Source organism: Phalacrocorax aristotelis, chromosome 23, assembly GCF_949628215.1.
Source record: "Phalacrocorax aristotelis chromosome 23, bGulAri2.1, whole genome shotgun sequence".
Classification (NCBI taxonomy): Eukaryota; Metazoa; Chordata; class Aves; order Suliformes; family Phalacrocoracidae; genus Phalacrocorax; species Phalacrocorax aristotelis.
Genome location: NC_134298.1, coordinates 5,929,335 through 5,946,983, shown reverse-complemented (window position 1 = coordinate 5,946,983; position 17,649 = coordinate 5,929,335). Strand labels below are relative to the sequence as shown.

Below are 17,649 nucleotides of genomic sequence, written 5' to 3'. Positions count from 1 at the left end.
AGGGGATGCCAGGCCCCGCCGTGCCCCTGTGGACCCCGGGCCGTGAGGACAGAGGTGCCTGGTCCACGCTCGCTCCCTTCTCTTTCAATGCAGCGAGAAGACAGAAGCCACCAACGGTGGGACCCCCCCATCAGCATGTAAGTGACCGGAGAGCCAGCCCCTCACCCTGCAGCACCCCTTCCATCCACCCACGGCTGCTGGGAGTCCAGGGTGGCCACAGGAGCAGGGTCTTTGCAGCTCCCACCACATGATGGCAGCCAGTGGGACCCCCCCACCCTGCTGAGGGGCAGCTCTGGGGTGGCATCTCCCCAGAGCCAGCGTGGGGGTGGTGGGTAGACCACCCAGAACCGCTGGCCCGAAGGACGGGGTGGGGAAAGGGAGGTCTTTCCTGGGAAAGCAGAGGAGCGGCGTCTGCAGCCTCCCCCGGGGTGGGGTATCTTCCCTGAGCAGCCTCTGCTTGCCCTCCCCGCAGCAACCAGCCGCAGCGGGATGGGGACACCGGTGCCTGCGCCCCCGCCACCCTCCGCCACCAGCACGCCGGCGGGGCAGCCCACTGCCATCACCCGCTTGCACATGCAGCTGCACCTCCACGACCTGCAGCAGAATGCCAGCGACCTCCGCAACCAGCTGCAGCAGCTCAAGAAGCTGCAGGTGGGTACTGGGGGGGTGACCCCCACCCGGCCCAGCCCCAGAGCAGGAAAATCCCCCTTTCCTGTTGACTTTTATGGGGCTGGGTGTGGGAGAGCGAGGGAGTTCCTCTCCAGGGATGGATCCCTACAAATGGCCAGCCCTGCACCCACACTGGTCCCCATCCGGGGGATCTTGCCCAGCCTGAATCCCCCCCCCTCCTCGTCCCCGCAGCTGCAGAACCAGGAGACGGTGAAGACGATGCTGCGGCGGACGGAGACGGAGATCAGCGTGCGGGTGACGGACACCATGCGCAAGCACGAGGACCCCCTGCAGCGCCAGCGCAGCTTGGTGGAAGAGGAGCGGCTCCGCTACCTCAACGAGGAGGAGCTGATCACCCAGCAGCTCAAGTGAGCCAGGGTTGGCCGCAGGGCTAGGCGGGCGGGTGGGGAGGGGGTGCTTGCATGCTGACCTCGATGGGCCAGATCCTCCATGGGTGTAAATCAGCAGCTCTGCAAAGTGCCAGGTCACATCTTTGACGGCATGTCTAGCATGGGGAGGGGTCCCCAGCCCAGTTGTCCTCTCCCCTCTGCTCTGCGGGGACCTGCCAGGCTGGCCACCCCCGGGGCTCTGCAGCATCCCGGAGCAGCAGTAACACCCCTGCCCTGCCTCTGTGCTCACAGTGACCTGGAGAAGTCGGTGGAGAAGATCCAGAAGGATTTGGCGCACAACCACCGGCTCATCCCTGTGCAGGAGCTGGAGGAGAAGGCGGTGGTGCTCAAGCAGCTGGGGGAGACGCTGACAGACCTCAAGGGTGAGGAGGTGGCCGTGTCTGGGGCTGGGTGGCAAGCAGGAGCCTGCCTGCCCCTCCCAGCTCCATCCTCACACGCGGGATGCTCCAGGTTGCCCGTTGCCTCCGGGTTTGCGTGTTTGCAGCCGCCGGCATGTTCACCTGCGTCCCCAGGGCAGGTTCTCCCGGTGCCCGTCGGCATTGCGTGTGTCCTGCAGGCTGTGGGCTGCTGCAGGGGTGAGGGCTGCACCTCACACTCCTGCTGCCTGTCCCTGTTTGCTCTGCTAGCTGCCCAAGTCAGTCCTGCAACCTCTGCCCGAGTCCCCCCAACATTCTTGCTCGGAGCTGCTGCCTGCCCTGTCCTGCGGGACCTTGCGCTTGCCCACCCCTGGGCATGCTGCCCTTCATCTTGCTGCTCCCGTGGCCCCCCCATCCCTGGGCTGTCCCCATCCTGCCTTTCGCAAACAGATGCCCTGCACCTCGATTCAGAGGGGCAGAGCTCCTCCCTGCCAGAGCCCAGGCAGACAACGAACGGTGATTTGGCAGCAGTCGCTGAGATTGCGAGAAGGGGGTCCGTGGGGAGGGCTGGGGGGCACAGAGCAGAGGTAGGAGCAGCTCTGCTTTCCTACAGCTTTTCCATAAGGCCAGGCTGATGTTGAGCAGCTGGGATGGTGAGCAGAGCATGGGTCAGGGAGCCAGGAGCAACCTGCTCCATGTCAGCCCCTGCCACCGAGCCCCAGGGTCCTGGCTACCGAGCCCCCAGCCGCGGGCCAGCGTTTGGTGCCCATGGGTGTGGAGGGGACACCACCAGCGGCTACGATTGGTGCCTTCGGGTGGACAGAGGAGGGATGGTGGGCATGGGGAGCAGGAGAGACAGCAGCCCAGACACCCCGGGATTCATCCCACTCTGTCTGGCAGGGTGCCCTTGCCATGGGTATGACGGCCGTGGTGGTCTTGGTGGGTGTGGGGTGCCCTGGCACTGCCAGCCGGGTCCCAGGAGGGGCTCCCCGGCACAGCGGGGCCCTGGTGACCCCCCTGGTCTCCCACCCCAGCCCAATTCCCCAGCCTGCAGAGCAAGATGCGGGTGGTGCTGCGGGTGGAGGTGGAAGCCGTCAAGTTCCTCAAGGAGGAGCCGAACCGCCTCGACGGTCTGCTCAAGCGCTGCAAGACGGTGACGGACACCCTCGCCCAGATCCGCAGGTGAGCACCAAGCCCTGACCCCGGCCCCTTGAGCACCTTGGAGGACACAACCGGTCCCTTCAGTCGTCCCTGTGCCCCGCCACATGTATGCTGGTGTCCTCTCTGTGTAATGGATGCAAATCCAAAGGACTGTTGAAAAAAGACTGATTTTTGCACTAAGGAACTTAAAAAACACCCTCTGTCCTTTCCGGTGTGTATGTAGCAACCCCCCCTTTCTAAACTGACGTTTCCTTATCACCTTGAAAAAAGCGTGGTCGTGTATCCAGATAGAAAGGCAACTCGTGGCGTGATCAGAAATCTCTTTCCTGAGGAGCAGAAAAACGTTCTGCTGGAGAAAAATCCTCTTCCAGATGCAATGATAGCAGCAGCACCGTGGCTGAGCCCACCCGCCTCTTCCCACTACGAGGCCTTTCAGGACGGCTTACGGCTCGGCCACGCCGCAGGAGGAGTACTCCGGCACCGGCCGCGCCTCAGGCTCGTTGCTAGCCTGGTTTGCTACGGAAATGAGCTTGTATGATCGCGCAGTGTCTGAATCTGCCTACCTGTCATTCCCCGGCCCCAGTAACTCCTGAACCCAAAGGGCAATTTCAGCCAGATCTGACAGAGCGGCAGGATTCGGAGACATCCAGTTTCCTACAAGGTTTATGAAAATGGACAGCCAGGTAGAGGAGCTCGTTCGTGTGCTCCTCCAAGAGAGGCTGTAGCATCAACTCCAACCCCTTCCTAGACATCAGAGAACCTAAACCCTCAGCCATATAATGCACAGTTGCAGGAGAGCAAGCTTTTGGTGGCGTGGCTTGGCAGTAACCCCGCCGTGCCGTGCAGCCACCCAGCACCTTCATTCTGTCCCTGGCAGGCAAGTGGACGAGGGCGTGTGGACCTCCCCCAGCAACCTCAGCCAGTCCCCCAAGAAGGTGGCCCCCGAGACAGACGTCAGCAAAGGGCTGGATCTGGAGATGCCCACCAGCCCCGCAGTGAGCCTCCACCACCTGACGGCTGTCACCGAGACCCTGGGCATGCCCAGCTTCGGGCACAGCCCCCCCCAGACCCAGACCCATCCCTCCAAGAGCAATAACCCTTCCCGAGCTCCGGAGATGGTACCCGCCAAGACCCAGACGGGCCCAGAGACCCCCAGTAAGAAGAGTGCGGACAAAGCCGTATCCGTCGAGGTGAGAGCCTGGGATGGGTTTCTCAGCTGGGGGGTTCTCCTAGAGGGTCTATCCCTATGTCTGCCAGCTGAAACTAGGAACAGGAACTGGGTCCGTCCTCCTCCTTGCTGGGCACTGGCACAGGCTGCCCACAGAGGTGGGGGAGTCACCATCCCTGAGGGGGTTCAAAAAATGTGCAGACGTGGGACTTCAGGTTCAGGAGGCCCTGGGGGTGTCGGGTAGGGGTTGGACTTGATGATCCTAGAGGTCTTTTCCAACCTTAATGATTCTATGATTTGTAGCCAGTGGGACATCTGGAGGGTGCAGAGCCCCACATGATGCTGGCAGCCGTGGGAGCACCCCACCAGTTGCATGTTGGGGGGTGTGCAGCTTGGGGAAGGGGGCATCGCTGGCCCCCCCCACCCCCACTCCTCCCAGGCTCGGCAGCAGGTTGGGGGGCAGCAGCAGGGCCAGGGGTCACATCCTGCCTGTAAGGGCAGGAGAAGCTGCCGCATGGACGGGGGCTGCAGGGGGCTCTGCCTGCTGTCCGCAGGCTGCCGAGCGCGACTGGGAGGAGAAGCGGGCAGCGCTGACCCAGTACAGCGCCAAGGACATCAACCGCCTCCTGGAGGAGACGCAAGCCGAGCTGATGAAGGCCATCCCTGACCTGGAGTTCGCTGCCAAGCACAAGCAAGGCACGGGCAGCAGCAGCGCCGCCTCCACGCCTGAGCACAAGCCCTCCAAGCCACAGCATGCGCCGAAGTCGGGGGGCAAGGGGGACCCCAATGGCCGCAGGGGCTCAGGTATGGCGTGGGGAGGGCAGGGGTCACCTCTGCATCCTGATCCTGGGGGTGCCTGATCCTGGGGATGCCTGATCCTGGGGGTGCCCTGGCCGTGCTGTCGCCAGTGGGTCTCCCTGGGCTGAGCGATGCTTCCCCGAAGGGAGGTTTATGCCCGGGGAGGCTGTGGGAGAGCCTCGGGTGTTGTATTAGAGGGGCAGGGAAAGGTCTCGTGCCCTCACAGCATCGTTTGTGCCCAGACGAACTGACGGTGCCACGGTACCGGACCGAGAAACCCTCCAAATCGCCGCCACCTCCTCCTCCGCGCCGGAGCTTCCCCTCGTCCCACGGGCTGACCACAACCCGCAGTGGCGAAGTCATCGTCACCAGCAAGAAGGAGCCCGGTTTTATGAAGGTAGGGAGTGGGGCCGTGGGATGGTTGCAGGGCTGGACTGAGAGGGTCACTGCTGGCAGGACCAGACCCGGCTCCCAGTGCCCCCCACCCCTCACCGTCCTGCTCCCCCCTTGCAGAAGGCCGAGTCGGAAGAGCTGGAGACCCAGAAGCCCCAGGTGAAGCTGAGACGGACGGTGTCGGAGGTGGTCAGGCCGGCGTCCACCCCCCCCATCATCGCCTCTGCCATCAAAGATGATGACGATGAGGACCGCATCATTGCGGAGCTGGAGGTGAGCGTGGGAGGGGCTGCGGGATGCCCCAGCTTACCCGCACAGGAGGCGATGCCCACCCTGCTCCGTCCGCTCACACGTGGCTGCGCCCGGCTCCCAGCACCTGCGGGGAACACCTTGGGATCAGGTCCGGGGAATGACATCCCAAGCACCAGCACAGCAGTGGGCTTCCCCCTCCTCGCCTGTCTCCCAGCAGGAGCACGGTGCCGTGGGGGTGGGCAGCAATGGAGCAGTTGCACCCTGCTGGACCCCTCGCCGGGTCCAGGTGCTGCGTGCCTGGTTCACTGTCTTTCTTCAGCAATTCCACCCCGTCTTGGGCTTTAAGCCAAACTCATTTGTTTTTTAACACTACGCAGCTTCAGCTAGAGGTTCGATGGGTTTTGTGCACAGGGCGCCCTGCAGAGATACCACCTGAGACGCCGTCCTGAGGCTCTGAACCCCCCCAAGCTGGCTGTGCCCCATGTCCTTCCCTGTTTGTTGCGGTCAAGGTGCCCAAGTGGGTCCTGGATGGTTTTTCCCACTGGTTTTCCCCCAGGAGGCAGGGGGACCGGCGATGCTGCAGGCAGCAGAGGGACGGGGATGCCTCCGCGGCTGATGAGACCAGCCGATGTTTCACTTGCTGTCAACGGCTGCCGAGCCCCGGTCCTGGCTGACCCTGGCAAGCATCCCTGCAGGCACGGGCTGCGTCGTCGTTACCCTCAAGCCTCCCTCCTCCAACCCCCCGTGTTTGACTCCCCAGGTGTTTCAGAGAAGCTCTGCCTCCCCTTTCCTTCCCAAGCTCCGTTACGATCTGCTCGCGGCTGCCGTCTCCCCTGGGCACGCAGACTTGTGGCCCAACGGAGCCTCCGTTGCAGCCGAAGGATGGAAGGTAACGGCTCGCTGTGAGCGACGATCCCTTCTCCTGCCGACGGGCTGCACTTTAACCACCTCCTCTCCCGCCTCTTTTTAACTCACTTCTGCTTCTTTCTCTGATTTAACAAACTAATGGCTTCTCTCCACTCCCTCGCTCACTGCCACTGCGTGTACAGCACTGACACGGCACAGGACCGAGCACTAACCCATGCAACAGCAGCACTGGGGCTGCTGCAGCTCCCCTGAGGGCCAGATCCTGCAGCCACATAGATGGGAGGAAGGAAGGGGCCACCCCAGCCCCACACCGGGCCGGGCACGGGGAGGGCTCGCCGCTCTCATGCCGCACCGGGTGCCCGGGGAGGGTGTCACTGGAAGGGGGCCGTGGCGGGCGATGCATGTGGTGCCCTGTGCGGGGAGACCCCGCTCCGCGTGCATGATGCAAGCAGAAGGGGAAGGGCTGGGCCGGAGGCTGCTGGGACCCCCTCGGGCTTGGCCCCATCACCCCTCCTGGCTGCTGGATCAGGTGCAGCCCGGCTCCCCCCCAGCCCTCCTGCCCTGGGCTCCAGGGTGGAGAGAGCAGGGGGAAAGGAAGGTTCCAGGAGGGTGGATGCCTGGGGTGGGGGAGCAAAGGGGCAGAGAGCAGGACAGAGGATGCCACTGAGCCCCTTGCCAGAAGGCGTCTAGTGAGGGGAGCCCTACCTCACCCTGGGCAGCTCGGCTGCCAGTGGGGGTCTGGGTATGTTGCAGGGGTCCTGCTGGGTCCCTCCCCTCTCCTGGGAGACCCAGCACCAGGGCTGGATCCAACGTGGCTGCCCCAGAGCAGCATCTGCTGTCCCTGCGGGCAAGGACCGCTCTCCCCAGGGCTCAGACGGGTCCGGCTCCGGACCCAGAGCTCTGTAGCCATCCCAGCACCTGTGTCTCCTTCCCTCTCTGCCCTGGGTGCTACACAGACCCCCAGGGCTGGGGCAGGAGAGAGGCATGCCATGGCGGGGCGTGCGTCCCCGCTGCCCATCCTGTGCCCACGGGCAGTGTGGCATAACCGCCGCATTGCCCTGCTCCGCGCTGAGGCCACAGCGCCGGTGCCAGCAGCGCACGGAGCCCCTGCGGAGGGGGCAGCCCCCCTCGCCAGGGCAGCGCTCGGGCACGGGGCAGGGGCCCTGGGGGTGCAGCTGCAGGGGGGCACCTCTTCTTCCAGAGCATCTCTCCAGCTCCCTTTCCCTCACCTCTGCGGAGGGCACAGTCCCGCAGGCATTGCATGGCTTGTTGCATCCCCCCCCCAGCGCAGGAGCAGAGAGGTGGGGGAGGAAGGACAGTGACTTCTTGCCGCTCAGGGTTTTAAGGGTCTGCTGCCCCTTGGCAGCTCGTTTGTGGTGGCTCGTCCCCTGCCTTCAGCGCTGCTGGGAGCAGCGGTGTCCTGTGGGGCCGAGCATCCCGCGAGGGCTGGGCTCTGCTCTTGCACCAGTGCCGTGCCAGTTTATACCAGCACGGGACAAATCCAGGCTGGACTGTGGCAGTCAGGTTTCCAAAGGCAGTCAAGAGGTGCAGCAACACCAACTCATTTGTGCTAAAAAATCCAGGCAGGTTATTGCCAAAATCTCACAGACCCAGGTTGCCTTAAGCACAGTAGAAAACCAGTCCTTGTCCGTGTCCGTGGGTACCGGTGGGACGCCAGGGCTGGGCAGGAGGGAGCCGAGCATCTCCCATCCTGGCCAAACGCCTCCCTGCAGCACTACGGTGCCCAGAGGCACCAGCGATGGGCGACCCAGGTAGTGTGTGCGGACACGTAGTGCTCCCCGGCAGCTCCCCGCTTCCTCCCACCACCCTCCCCGGCTCTTAATATGTCTGAATTCTCTACCTAGGAGCCGTTGGCCCTGGCAGCCCCGGGGAGCAGGGCTCTCTCCCTCCCACAGATTGTGCTCACCGAGTGGGTGTCTGAACCGCCGTCCCCCGAAGCCGAAGCGGAGGTGTGGGTGGAAACAGGCTGCTCGGAGCACGGGGAATGGGCCGGCAGTGGAGGAGCAGGAGGGGAGCTCGCACCCGAGGCGGGAAGGAAATGCCGTGTGTCTCCTGGCAGCTCCGAAAAGTCTCCGTCCGCACCTGGGTGCCCTCCAGCTTCAGCCCCGCAGCCCCCGAGCAGCCCATCCTGGGGCTGTGCTCATGCAGCAGCAGAGACTTGGAGGTTCCCTTTAGCAGCCAGCAAGGTCCCGTCTCTCTCAAAGCACAAAATGAGCTGTCCCACAGGGGGAGGAGGAGGGGACGCTGCTCCGAACACTGCTGGCAGGCAAGAAGGCAGCAGCAAGACTTCACACCGAGGTTCCTTGGCTGCACAGCCGCCTCCTCCCCAGAGGGAAGCCAAGAGTCCCAGAGCTGGAGAGGCAGCGCTCCCCTGCACTGGTGCAGGCAACAGAGGGCCCGGCGCCGTACCCCGGCTTCCCGGTGACGGGGACCCCCAAGGAGGAGCCAGGCAGAGCATGCGGGAGGCATCACTTCCTCCTGGAGATTCTGCTGGGGCTTGCAAACAAGCGCAGAGGGAGGACAGGGCACCAGCCCCAGCCTGCCCAGCGCTAAATCCCGGAGCTGTCCCGGGCAGGGATGCAGCCCTGGGGGGAAGAGGACGGTCCCAGGCTCAGCATCCCCAGGAGCAGGTCACTGTTTTCTCAAGGCCAAGCCATTGCGCAGCATCACGAGGCCGGGGCGGCGTGGCTCCGTGTGCCGGGGGCAAAGGCGGCACGGAGGACACCAGGGCCGGGGGGACGGTGTTGGAGGAGCTCTGCAAAGGGCAGCTGTCCCCTTGCCGTTCCATGACTCTGCGCAGCAAGGAGATTTATGAAGGCACGTATCAGAGACTGGATAGCCTGGAAGAGACTATCCGTGAACTGGAAATAACCATCAGTGAGATCAGCAGCCATCCCTCGGTTGAATTTGCATTCCCTAAAGAACTGCTAGGACAAACAGGACCTAAGGATGCCGGCAAGGAGACCGAGGAAGGTCCGGGGGATCACAAACACAGTGGCTGTGACAATAGGAGTGCCCTGGACCTCAGTCAGGCCAAAGATGATGCTCCCAAGAGTCCATCTCCAAGCAAGACCAAGCCGCCTCTGCTCCCCAAGCCGCAGCTCCCCCTTGACGCTCCGCAGGTTTATTTTCTGTTATCCCTCTTGCTGTGCTCTGCCCCGGACTCACTCTGATGTCTCTCTTCCTCCACCTCTACCTGCTCCCTCTCTGTGACTCTACCTCCAGGCAGAGCCAAGGTGGAAAACAAATCTCCTTTACTCCCTGTCACTTGGACAGGTTTGGGAAGTGCAGGCAAGCAGGAGCGAGACTGCAGGCAGCGGAGGCGGCAGCGTGAAGGCAGGCGGTGCCAGGCAGGGCCGCGTCTGCCCCTCGCTGGTGCTGGTGCCACCCGGTGCCGATCCCGTGCTGTGCATAGCACCAAGTTACACCCTGGCTGTCTGGTATCTTCCGTCCTGGCAGGTTTTGGGGCTGAGGACACGGCTGGCGATGAGCATCCCACGGGGCCGGTGAGGGCTGGGTGCACTGGGTGACGAAGCAGCGTCCCTCGTTTTGCATAAGCACTTTTCTAACAAACTGCAGTTTGAGCGTGGCAGCTGTTTCTCCTAATTAAATCACAGTGCAGGCTCCCCGAAGCCATCCAAATTGGTTTCTGCTGGAATCCGCAGCAGCTGCTCGGCCACTTGAATAGCTGGGAAAAGGGGGAAAACGCCCTCAGCCGCTCGGATGTCAGCCTGCTCCTTTATTAACAGTCAGCGCTGGGGAATAAATCTCCTTTTTCATTTGCAGCAATTATCTCAGCCCCAGCTCTCAGCAGCGCCACGGCCCCGTTGCGGTGCTCTGGCTGGGTGAATGGGCCGTGGAGTAGGTGTAGCTGCAATTTCTCCTGTTGTCGGCTCCCGCTGCGCCGCCGGAGCCCGACAAACTAGAAGCGGAGCTGCGGGATGGATTTATGGCCATGGCTGGCACCTGCGCGGGTACACACAAAGCAAAGCTCAGCTCAGGGTTCAGCAGGAGGGGGCTGCGTGGCCGGGACCAGCTCAGTTGGTCCCAAAAGCAAAGCGGGAGAGGGCAGGTCTCGCACCACCTTTCAAGGATGCTGCGAGTTGGTTGTGAGCGCTGAGATCCAGTGCCTGCTTGTGCCCGGGGTGCTGGGGCACCGGGGAAGGTGCAGTGCAGGCAGGAATTGGATTTCCTTGTGCTGTGGGGTACGGGAGTCCCTACACCCCATCCATGGGACCACAGGGTCACAGAGCAGGACAGGCAGCACAGAGAGCCGTGCCTGCATTGATTTATTAGCCCGGCCCCGCTGCAATAACCTGTGGGCCCTCTCCCGTCGGAGGCGCAAGCTGGGCAGCAATCGCACATCTCTGGAGCAGCATCGGCGCTGCCGGTTTTGCTGCCTGCAGCAGCTGGTCCAGACCCGGCACAGGGCAGGCAGGAGGCAGCAGTGATGGCAGGGAGAGGATTTGGGGTGCCCTAGGCAGTGGGGGGACGCGTGGCGAGCCTGCGGTGCGTGGCATTGCCCAGGCTCCTGTGCGGGCACCGCTTTAGGGACCTGCAGTGCCAGGGCATGTGCGTACAGGTACCGCTTCCCTCGCTGCTGCTCTTGCAAGTCTTTGTATCTCCATCCTTGCACAGCTGGTTAATAAAAACCTCTGTATTCCCACTGCCGCCGTTTCCACCTGGAATCTGCTTCTGCCCGCCGTCGCCTCTTTTCCTTTCTCTTGGCCACGCACCCCTGCCCTGGCAGGGATGCTCTCCTCCTGCCCTCGGTCTCCCGGTGTCTGCCCCTAACTCCCTCTTTGCCTTGCAGCCGTGGCTGTTGGTAAGTCCTGGCTGGTTTCTGAGCTCGCCAAAGCACTGCCCGATGAGTGCTGCTTTGGCACGTGGGGCCGGTGTCCCTGTCCTTGCCTGGGTTTGCTTCCGTGGGCTGTTCGGGCAGGGACAGCACGGTGATGCCGCAGGGGCTCGGCACAGCTCCAGGCATCCAATGCCCAGCGCTGGCAGTGCCCAGCTGCCAACGGTGCTGGTGTGGGCTTTTCACCTGCTGGTTTTTAACCCCTCCATCCCCAAATTCTCTGTCCTGACAGAGCGGTGGCGTTTCCATCCCGGCCATGAAGGTGGTGAACCCGGCGTCCCGGCTGAAGCAGACCCCGCAGGGCAGCCCCGACAAAAGCAAGCACATAAAGCAGCGGATGGAGTACATGCGGATCCAGGGCCAGCAGCAGGTAGACTATCTCTAGCGCCGTCCCAGCCAGCTCTCGTGGCAGCAGGGTGAGCCACAGTCTGCCCGTGGCCCCGGTGTCTCCCTCACTGCCTTGTACAGGGCAAGGGTGTGGGTGGTGATCAGGGAACACCCTGTGGGTGCTGCTTTTGGGGACTGGGCTCTCTCGGTGTCTCCTTTCGCCTTGGCTCAGCCTGGTGGGTGTTGGGGTGCAGGGACCTGGCTGTTGGGTGCAGGAGGGGCTTTTGCCCCCGTCTGTGCCTGGCATGGTGGTTTGCATAGCTGGCTGCTGGGACGCGACTTTGTGCTGAGAGTGGCAAACTCGTCACAAGTGTGGTGTGAGGCTGAAGCCAGAGTCACTTGTCCCCCAGCCCTGTGTGCTGCCACTGCCCTGGTGGACAGGCCTAAGCCCCAGCACTGGTTCCCTCGCCCTCAGGGACCCTGAGACCTCCTTGCAGAACATTTTGGCCGCAGCGATCAGCACTGCAGAGCCATGTGCTTGACACGGGCTCCAAGGGGCTTCACTTACCCGGGGCTGGGGCTGCCCAACCTGTCCCGGCAGGTTTCGGAGTGCCGGGACCCTCCATGCCCCGTGATGCTGTGTCCGCAGAAGCAGCTTGTCCCGGGAGGGGGGTGTTGTGGGCAGGGTGATGATACCGGGGGGCCCTGCAGTGTGGGGAGAGGGTTTGGGGGGCCACAGCAGCTGGAAGAGGAGCGCTTTGGGATGGGATGGTGCGTCTCCCCCCCGAGCCCAGCACCCACCCCTCTCTTGTCCCCGGGGACCGCTCCTGCCGCGGGCGGCGGGGCTCACTCCCCTCTGTTCTTGCTGACACCCTGGTGCTGGCGGTGGCTCTCCAGCTTGCTCAGGCCACAGGCAAGGTAACCACAGCCAGTTCACTGCCCTCCGACCCCCCTCGCTTCTCCTCTTCCCCCTCCCAGCCCTCCCCTCCTGCCCCCGCGGTGGGCAGCAGCACCACGGGCGGGTTCACCCCATCCTGTCCTCCCGCTCTGTGTCTCGGTCCCCTTCCCTGGGCCTGGTGTTAACAAACCACCCAATAAACCTGATTTTGCTCATTCTGTTGGATCCATAAACCCTGTTGGACAAACCGGAGGTTTTCCCCACCTCCCTGGAGCTGTAGCTTGGTTGGGGGTGATTTCATACAATTTGGGCAAATGTTGCATGAGCAAAACAGGCACCTCGCTCCCCCCCTGCTCTGGCAAGAGGGCTCAGCCCCCCCGGCCACCCCTCAGCTGCTCCAGCACCAGGTCGGAGCCTCACGGGTGCTCTTTGTTGTGACCACAACCAGGGTGGTCCCAGGTTGGTGGCAGCACACCCCCAGCCAGGGTCTGTCCTCAAGGTTGGGGTCTCCCTGCCAGCCCCCCGCCAGCATACCTGGGTGCACATGGGTTTTCATACCCCTGCAGCATCAAGGAGAGATGGGGGGGTTGCCTTCTGCCCCCCTCCCAGGGCTTCCCCGTGGGAGCAGAGAAACAGCAGCCAAGAGGGCTGTGCCGGGAGCTTGGAGGACCGGGAAGCATCTCCTGGCCCCACGGAGGCCACCAAGCCCCCTTTCCTGGAGGCCACGCAGCAGCACAGTCCCGGCTGTGCAGTGTCACCGTCCTCCCCCTTGCCCCCACCTCGGGGCGCCCCGTGGCAGTATCGGTCACCCGGCCCCTGGCACCCATGGGTGTGTTCGCTGGGGTGGCCGGACCAGGAGTTTTCTGTGGCATTTTTGTCCTCCCTGCCCTCCCTGTGCAGGATTTGGCCTGTGCCCCCACCCAGCAGCCCCCCCTGCTGCGGTGGGCGGGGGGACGGGGGCTGGAGGAGCCCTCTCCCCATTCCAGAAGGGTCTGTGAGCATCCTTCCTTCCCGGCACCCCGGCTCCCTTTGGATCAGTTTTTGCATGAGTAGGGTTGGGTCGCGTCACGGCTGGTGGCGATCACAGCAGCGCGGTGGGCGCAGGGGGCCGGGGTGGGCACCGACACCTCTCAGAGGAGCCGGGGCCGGCACGGGGCGGCCGAGGCTCTGCCCGCTCGGCTGAACGGCACCTCCGCGGCAGCGCCGGCGCCGGCCGGCGGAGCTGGGTGCTGTGCCGCGCGGCGTGCACGCCCGGTCTAACGCTGCCCTTCTTGTCCCCCCTCCCCGCCTTTCTCCCCTCTCCCCTCCGCCCACCCGCCTCTGTGTGTGCCTGTCTGTCCACGTGTCCGTCTGTCTCTCTCTCGTCTCTCTCCTCCTCCTCTCGGGGACGTCCCCTTCCCATCCAGTAATGCGTGGGACCAGCTCATCTCGTGCTCTGTTTGTGGTGGACCTTTTCCAGCTGCTTGACCTCAGGCCTAACTCAATGCTGCTTCTGAACAAACTCCTGTTTGGTTCTTGGTTGTGGTTTTTCTTTTCCTTTCCTTTTTTTTTTTTCCTTTTTAATTTCTTTTTTCCTTTCTTTTGTCTTTTTTTTAAGAAGCCGTTTGACTTTCCTCCCCTTTCTCCTCCTCCTCCTCCTCCTTGAATCTTGCTTTTCTTTCTAGGCCGCTAGACCATCTAAAGAGGCTAGTGAGACTTCCCCCGCAGTCTCAGAAAAACCCGCATCTGGCAGAACATCCATCCCCGTATTGACTTCCTTTGGGGCAAGGAACTCCTCCATCTCATTCTGAGCATCCTTGCCAGCTCCACCCAAGCGCTCTCCTGCTCCTGGGGCCGGGCTTCTCTCTTCCTTGGGCTCCTCCTCCCTGGGACTTGTCTTCTTGAGGCACCTGGAGGGATCGCCACCCGTCCCTCTCTTTCTGTTTTTTCAATGTCTTGCTCCAATGTGGCCGACCTCGTGTCTCGCCTCTGCTCCGCCACGGCCCGACTTGTGTCTCGCCTCTGCTCCGCCACGGCCCGACTTCTGTCTCCCATCTCGCTCCGCAATGGCCAACCAGCCACTTTCTCTTTCTCTCTCTTTCTCCTCCCTTTTTTCATTCCTTTTTCCTTTTCCTTTCCGTTCATTTGGGTTGCTGTTGGTTTGGTTTTTCTCCCTCCCTCCCTCTCCCACCCTGCCGTTTTCTGTTTATTTAAGAGCTCTCAGAGCTTCACTCCACCAGTTTCACCAGCTTCAAGCAAGGAGGACGCCGGGCAGCGCCCGACCCCGCTGCCCGCGGGGGCAGCACCCATCCCACCGCGGAAAGGTGGGAAACAGCGGCTGCCGAAGACGCCCCCGACACCCCCCAACCTGAGCGCTCGCTCCCCGCCGCCGCTGAGCATCCCGGCATCCACGACGCCGACCCGCCCGGAGGAGAGGATGCTCGGCGCTCCAGCCAGGTCTCGGCGGTGGGTGGCGGGCGGCGCCGCGGCCAGGCTGCGTCCTTCGCTGGCCGAGGGCTCGGTGCCAGCCCGAGGGGGTGACGCTGCCGCCGGCCGCCCGCCGGCCGCCAGCCCCGGCTCTCCCCGGGGACGGGGAGCGGTGCGAGGGCTGGGGAGGAGGGAGCCGGGAGAGGTGCCGCGGGGCACCCGGGCGTGCCGGAGGGGCCGAAAGCTGGGGGTGTAAAATGGGGAGGGGGCGGAAACGGGTCGAGTCAGGCTGCCCGTCGCCCGCGGGTCGGAACGTAGCACTTTAAAGGGTCGCCTGGGTGGGCACAGAGGCTGGGGCAGGGGGACGCTGTGATGCTCGGGGTGGGGGGACTGACCGCACGGGGACACCCCGCTGGGCCTCTGTCCCCTTCCCAAGCGCCGAATGCCCGTGGGGACAAGCAGGCGGGACGGGTCCCCGGAGCCCCCTGCTCCGGCAAAGGTGCTGGCCGGCGACCCCACGCCGCAGCCGGCGACCCCGCGGTCCTTCCCCGCGGGAGCAGCCCCAGCCCTGCCAAGCCTGGGGGGCCCGCGGTGTCCCCAGGGCGCGTGGCCAGGCGACGCCTGCCCGCGTCCACCACCCGTCAGCGCAGCCGAGCCGGGTGTGCACGGGGTGTGCGCGGGGTGTGCACGGGGTGTGTGTGTGTGCGTGTGCGTGCGCCTGTACCCAGCGCTGCCGTGGGCGCAGCCCACCCGCAGCGCAGCACGAGATCGAATCACTCCTTTCGTTGGCTAGTTCGTCCTTGGGTTGGATTTTTTTTTTTTTTCTTATTTTTCTTCTTTTCCTCCCCTCTTTTTTTGTATATCAATCATTTTTGTACAGAAGAACGAGCCTTTTTTGAATAACAAAGAGATAAAAAAAAAAAAAAAACAAAAAAAAATCATGATGCAATTTCTTTGGATTGCAAAAAGCAACTCTTTACATTTAAGTGAAGTGTCTTAACATTTTATATTGTTTTAAAAAAATATATTTACATATTATATATATATAATATACGTAATATAAATATATATATAAATATTTAAAAAGAAAAGAAAAGAAATAAATCTCTTCACGTCTGGTATATTAGGGGGTGGATTTTCTTCCCTGGTTAGACTATAGCTCCTTGTGATTTTTGAGAGGGTCAGTTCCTAGCGGCTTGTTAGCCCTCGTGCTGAGTTCGCATCCTCCGTCCAGCACCTTCCTTGTCCCGTCCCTGCCCCTTGCCGGAGCAGGGGGTGGAAGGGGGCCAGGTGCCCCCAGGGGCGCTGATGCCCATGGGTGATGGCCCCGGGGCCGGGACAGCCCCCACCTCCCTCCCGGCAGCAATAGCAGTCACCTGATGCATTTTATTTAATTTTAATTATTTTTTTTCTTGGTACCAAAGTGAAACACTGTAGCAAAGCAGCAGCTTCTTATGGCCAGGATGGGGTTGGGGGGGCACACCCCCCCCACCACCCCCCTCAGCCCCTCTCCACAGCCCCCCCCGACCCACACCCATCCCGGTGCTCCCGTGGGGCTGGACGTGCCACCCTCCATCCTGCCAGCACCCACGGAGGGGTTCTTACAGCCTCCCCCCACCCCACCTTGCTGTCCTGGGGGTGCGAGGGGGACAAGTGCCACCACCCCCCCGTGGGCCCCCCAGGGGACTCAGACATGCGGGTGCAAAGGGGTCGGGGCAGGGAGGCCTGGATTTAGGGCAGCCCCATCCCAGTGGCACCCATGGGTGTGCCAGGGCACCCATCCTGCTGGCAGCAAGCTCCAGCTGTTGGGGGGGGCAAGGGGTGGGGGGGGGGGTCATACCATTCCCTCTGCTGCACCCCAGCGTTGTCCCGGGAGCCCCCTCCCAGGCATCGCCGCTGCGGGGTGCCACGCTGTGGGACCCCCCCACGCCCAGACCGGGAGGGTGGCTCTGGGTGAGGGGGTGCACGGTGCTGGCTTGCGCCCATTTCATCCCCCCCCCCCCCCAACCTGCCCCGCTGCCCATCAGGCTGGTTTCTCCGTGAGCGTGTGTCTCTGCGTGCGTGTGCGTCCGTCCTTTCATGGCATCATGCAAACTGTCCGTCTGCACCAACCCCGGTGCCTTCGCTGAAGCAAGAGGACAAAAATAAAATAAAATTATATAAAATAAGAATAAAACACACAAATAAAAACTTGATTCTGGTTTAAACCAGGGGAAAAAAAAAAAAAAAAAAGACAAAAAAAAAAGGGAAATGTTGCAAAAACAGTCAAAAAAAAGGCAAAAAAAAAGAAAAAAAAGGGAAAAAAAAAAAAGCGCTGCCTGCATCGTGCATGTGTCGGAGGCGCCCGCTGCATGCGCACCCCGCTTTACTCGTCTGGATGTTGTTTAAAAAAGGCTATGACTTTTAAAAGATTAAAAAAAAAAAAAAAAAAAGAAAAAAAGAGGAAAAAAAAAATTCCTGATACTCTTTAGAGGCTGTTTTGGGGTTTCTACAACGTTGTGTGTCTCTTAGCATGACTTTTCTTGTGAACTGTTTTAAAAGAAAAAAAAATAATTTAAAAAAAAAAAAAACCAAGAACAAAAAAAAAAAAAACCCGAAACAAACAGGCCTTGCAGGGGGCGGGGGCGGGGGCCGGGGGGGGGCTGGCCCCCCGCCCCCCCCGCCCTGCGCCCATCGCTCTCCCTGTGTCGCTGTGGATGCCATGGGTAGTTCTGTGCGCAACGTGACCATTGTAACTTGCAAACTCCGATGACAAAGGGTTGCTTTTTATTTTTTCTTTTCCCTTTATTACTTTTCTTTTCTATCAGAGTGTCTGGCTTTAATAAAATTACTTTGTTTTTTTTTTCCCTCTATGGCACTTTTTTCCCCCCAGGTTTGGTCTCTTGGCGTGTCGCTGCTGGTGGTGGGGTGGGACATCCCTGAGCCCGAGACCACCCCGGTCCCGCATCCCCTGGGAAGGGCTGGGGGGGTCCATCTCCTTCCCCCCAGGCTCATAGAGAAGCCGGGATAAATCCTTCCCCGGACGCCGCCGGTGCTCCAGGACCGGGCTCTGCAGCGCGGGAAAG

General features: G+C 62.0%; 1 protein-coding gene across 3 annotated transcripts in view; it reads left to right on the top strand.

Moving 5' to 3' along the window:
- Positions 1–17,429, top strand: part of SRCIN1 (SRC kinase signaling inhibitor 1) — a 60,046-nt gene extending 42,617 nt beyond the window's left edge. Inside the window, exons 9-21 of one of the 3 annotated variants that reach the window (XM_075116978.1) lie at positions 94–137; positions 473–651; positions 862–1,037; positions 1,311–1,441; positions 2,470–2,617; positions 3,474–3,786; positions 4,319–4,568; positions 4,805–4,959; positions 5,076–5,228; positions 5,968–6,096; positions 7,940–9,217; positions 11,186–11,323; positions 13,843–17,429. In XM_075116978.1, coding sequence (XP_074973079.1) covers positions 94–137; positions 473–651; positions 862–1,037; positions 1,311–1,441; positions 2,470–2,617; positions 3,474–3,786; positions 4,319–4,568; positions 4,805–4,959; positions 5,076–5,228; positions 5,968–6,096; positions 7,940–9,217; positions 11,186–11,323; positions 13,843–13,968 — 3,220 coding nt within the window. In that variant the 3' untranslated portion in view covers positions 13,969–17,429. The remainder of the gene's footprint in view (positions 1–93; positions 138–472; positions 652–861; positions 1,038–1,310; positions 1,442–2,469; positions 2,618–3,473; positions 3,787–4,318; positions 4,569–4,804; positions 4,960–5,075; positions 5,229–5,967; positions 6,097–7,939; positions 9,218–11,185; positions 11,324–13,842) is intronic. The other 2 variants (XM_075116980.1, XM_075116981.1) reach the window with 2 other exon arrangements.
- Positions 17,430–17,649: the final 220 nt, after the last annotated feature.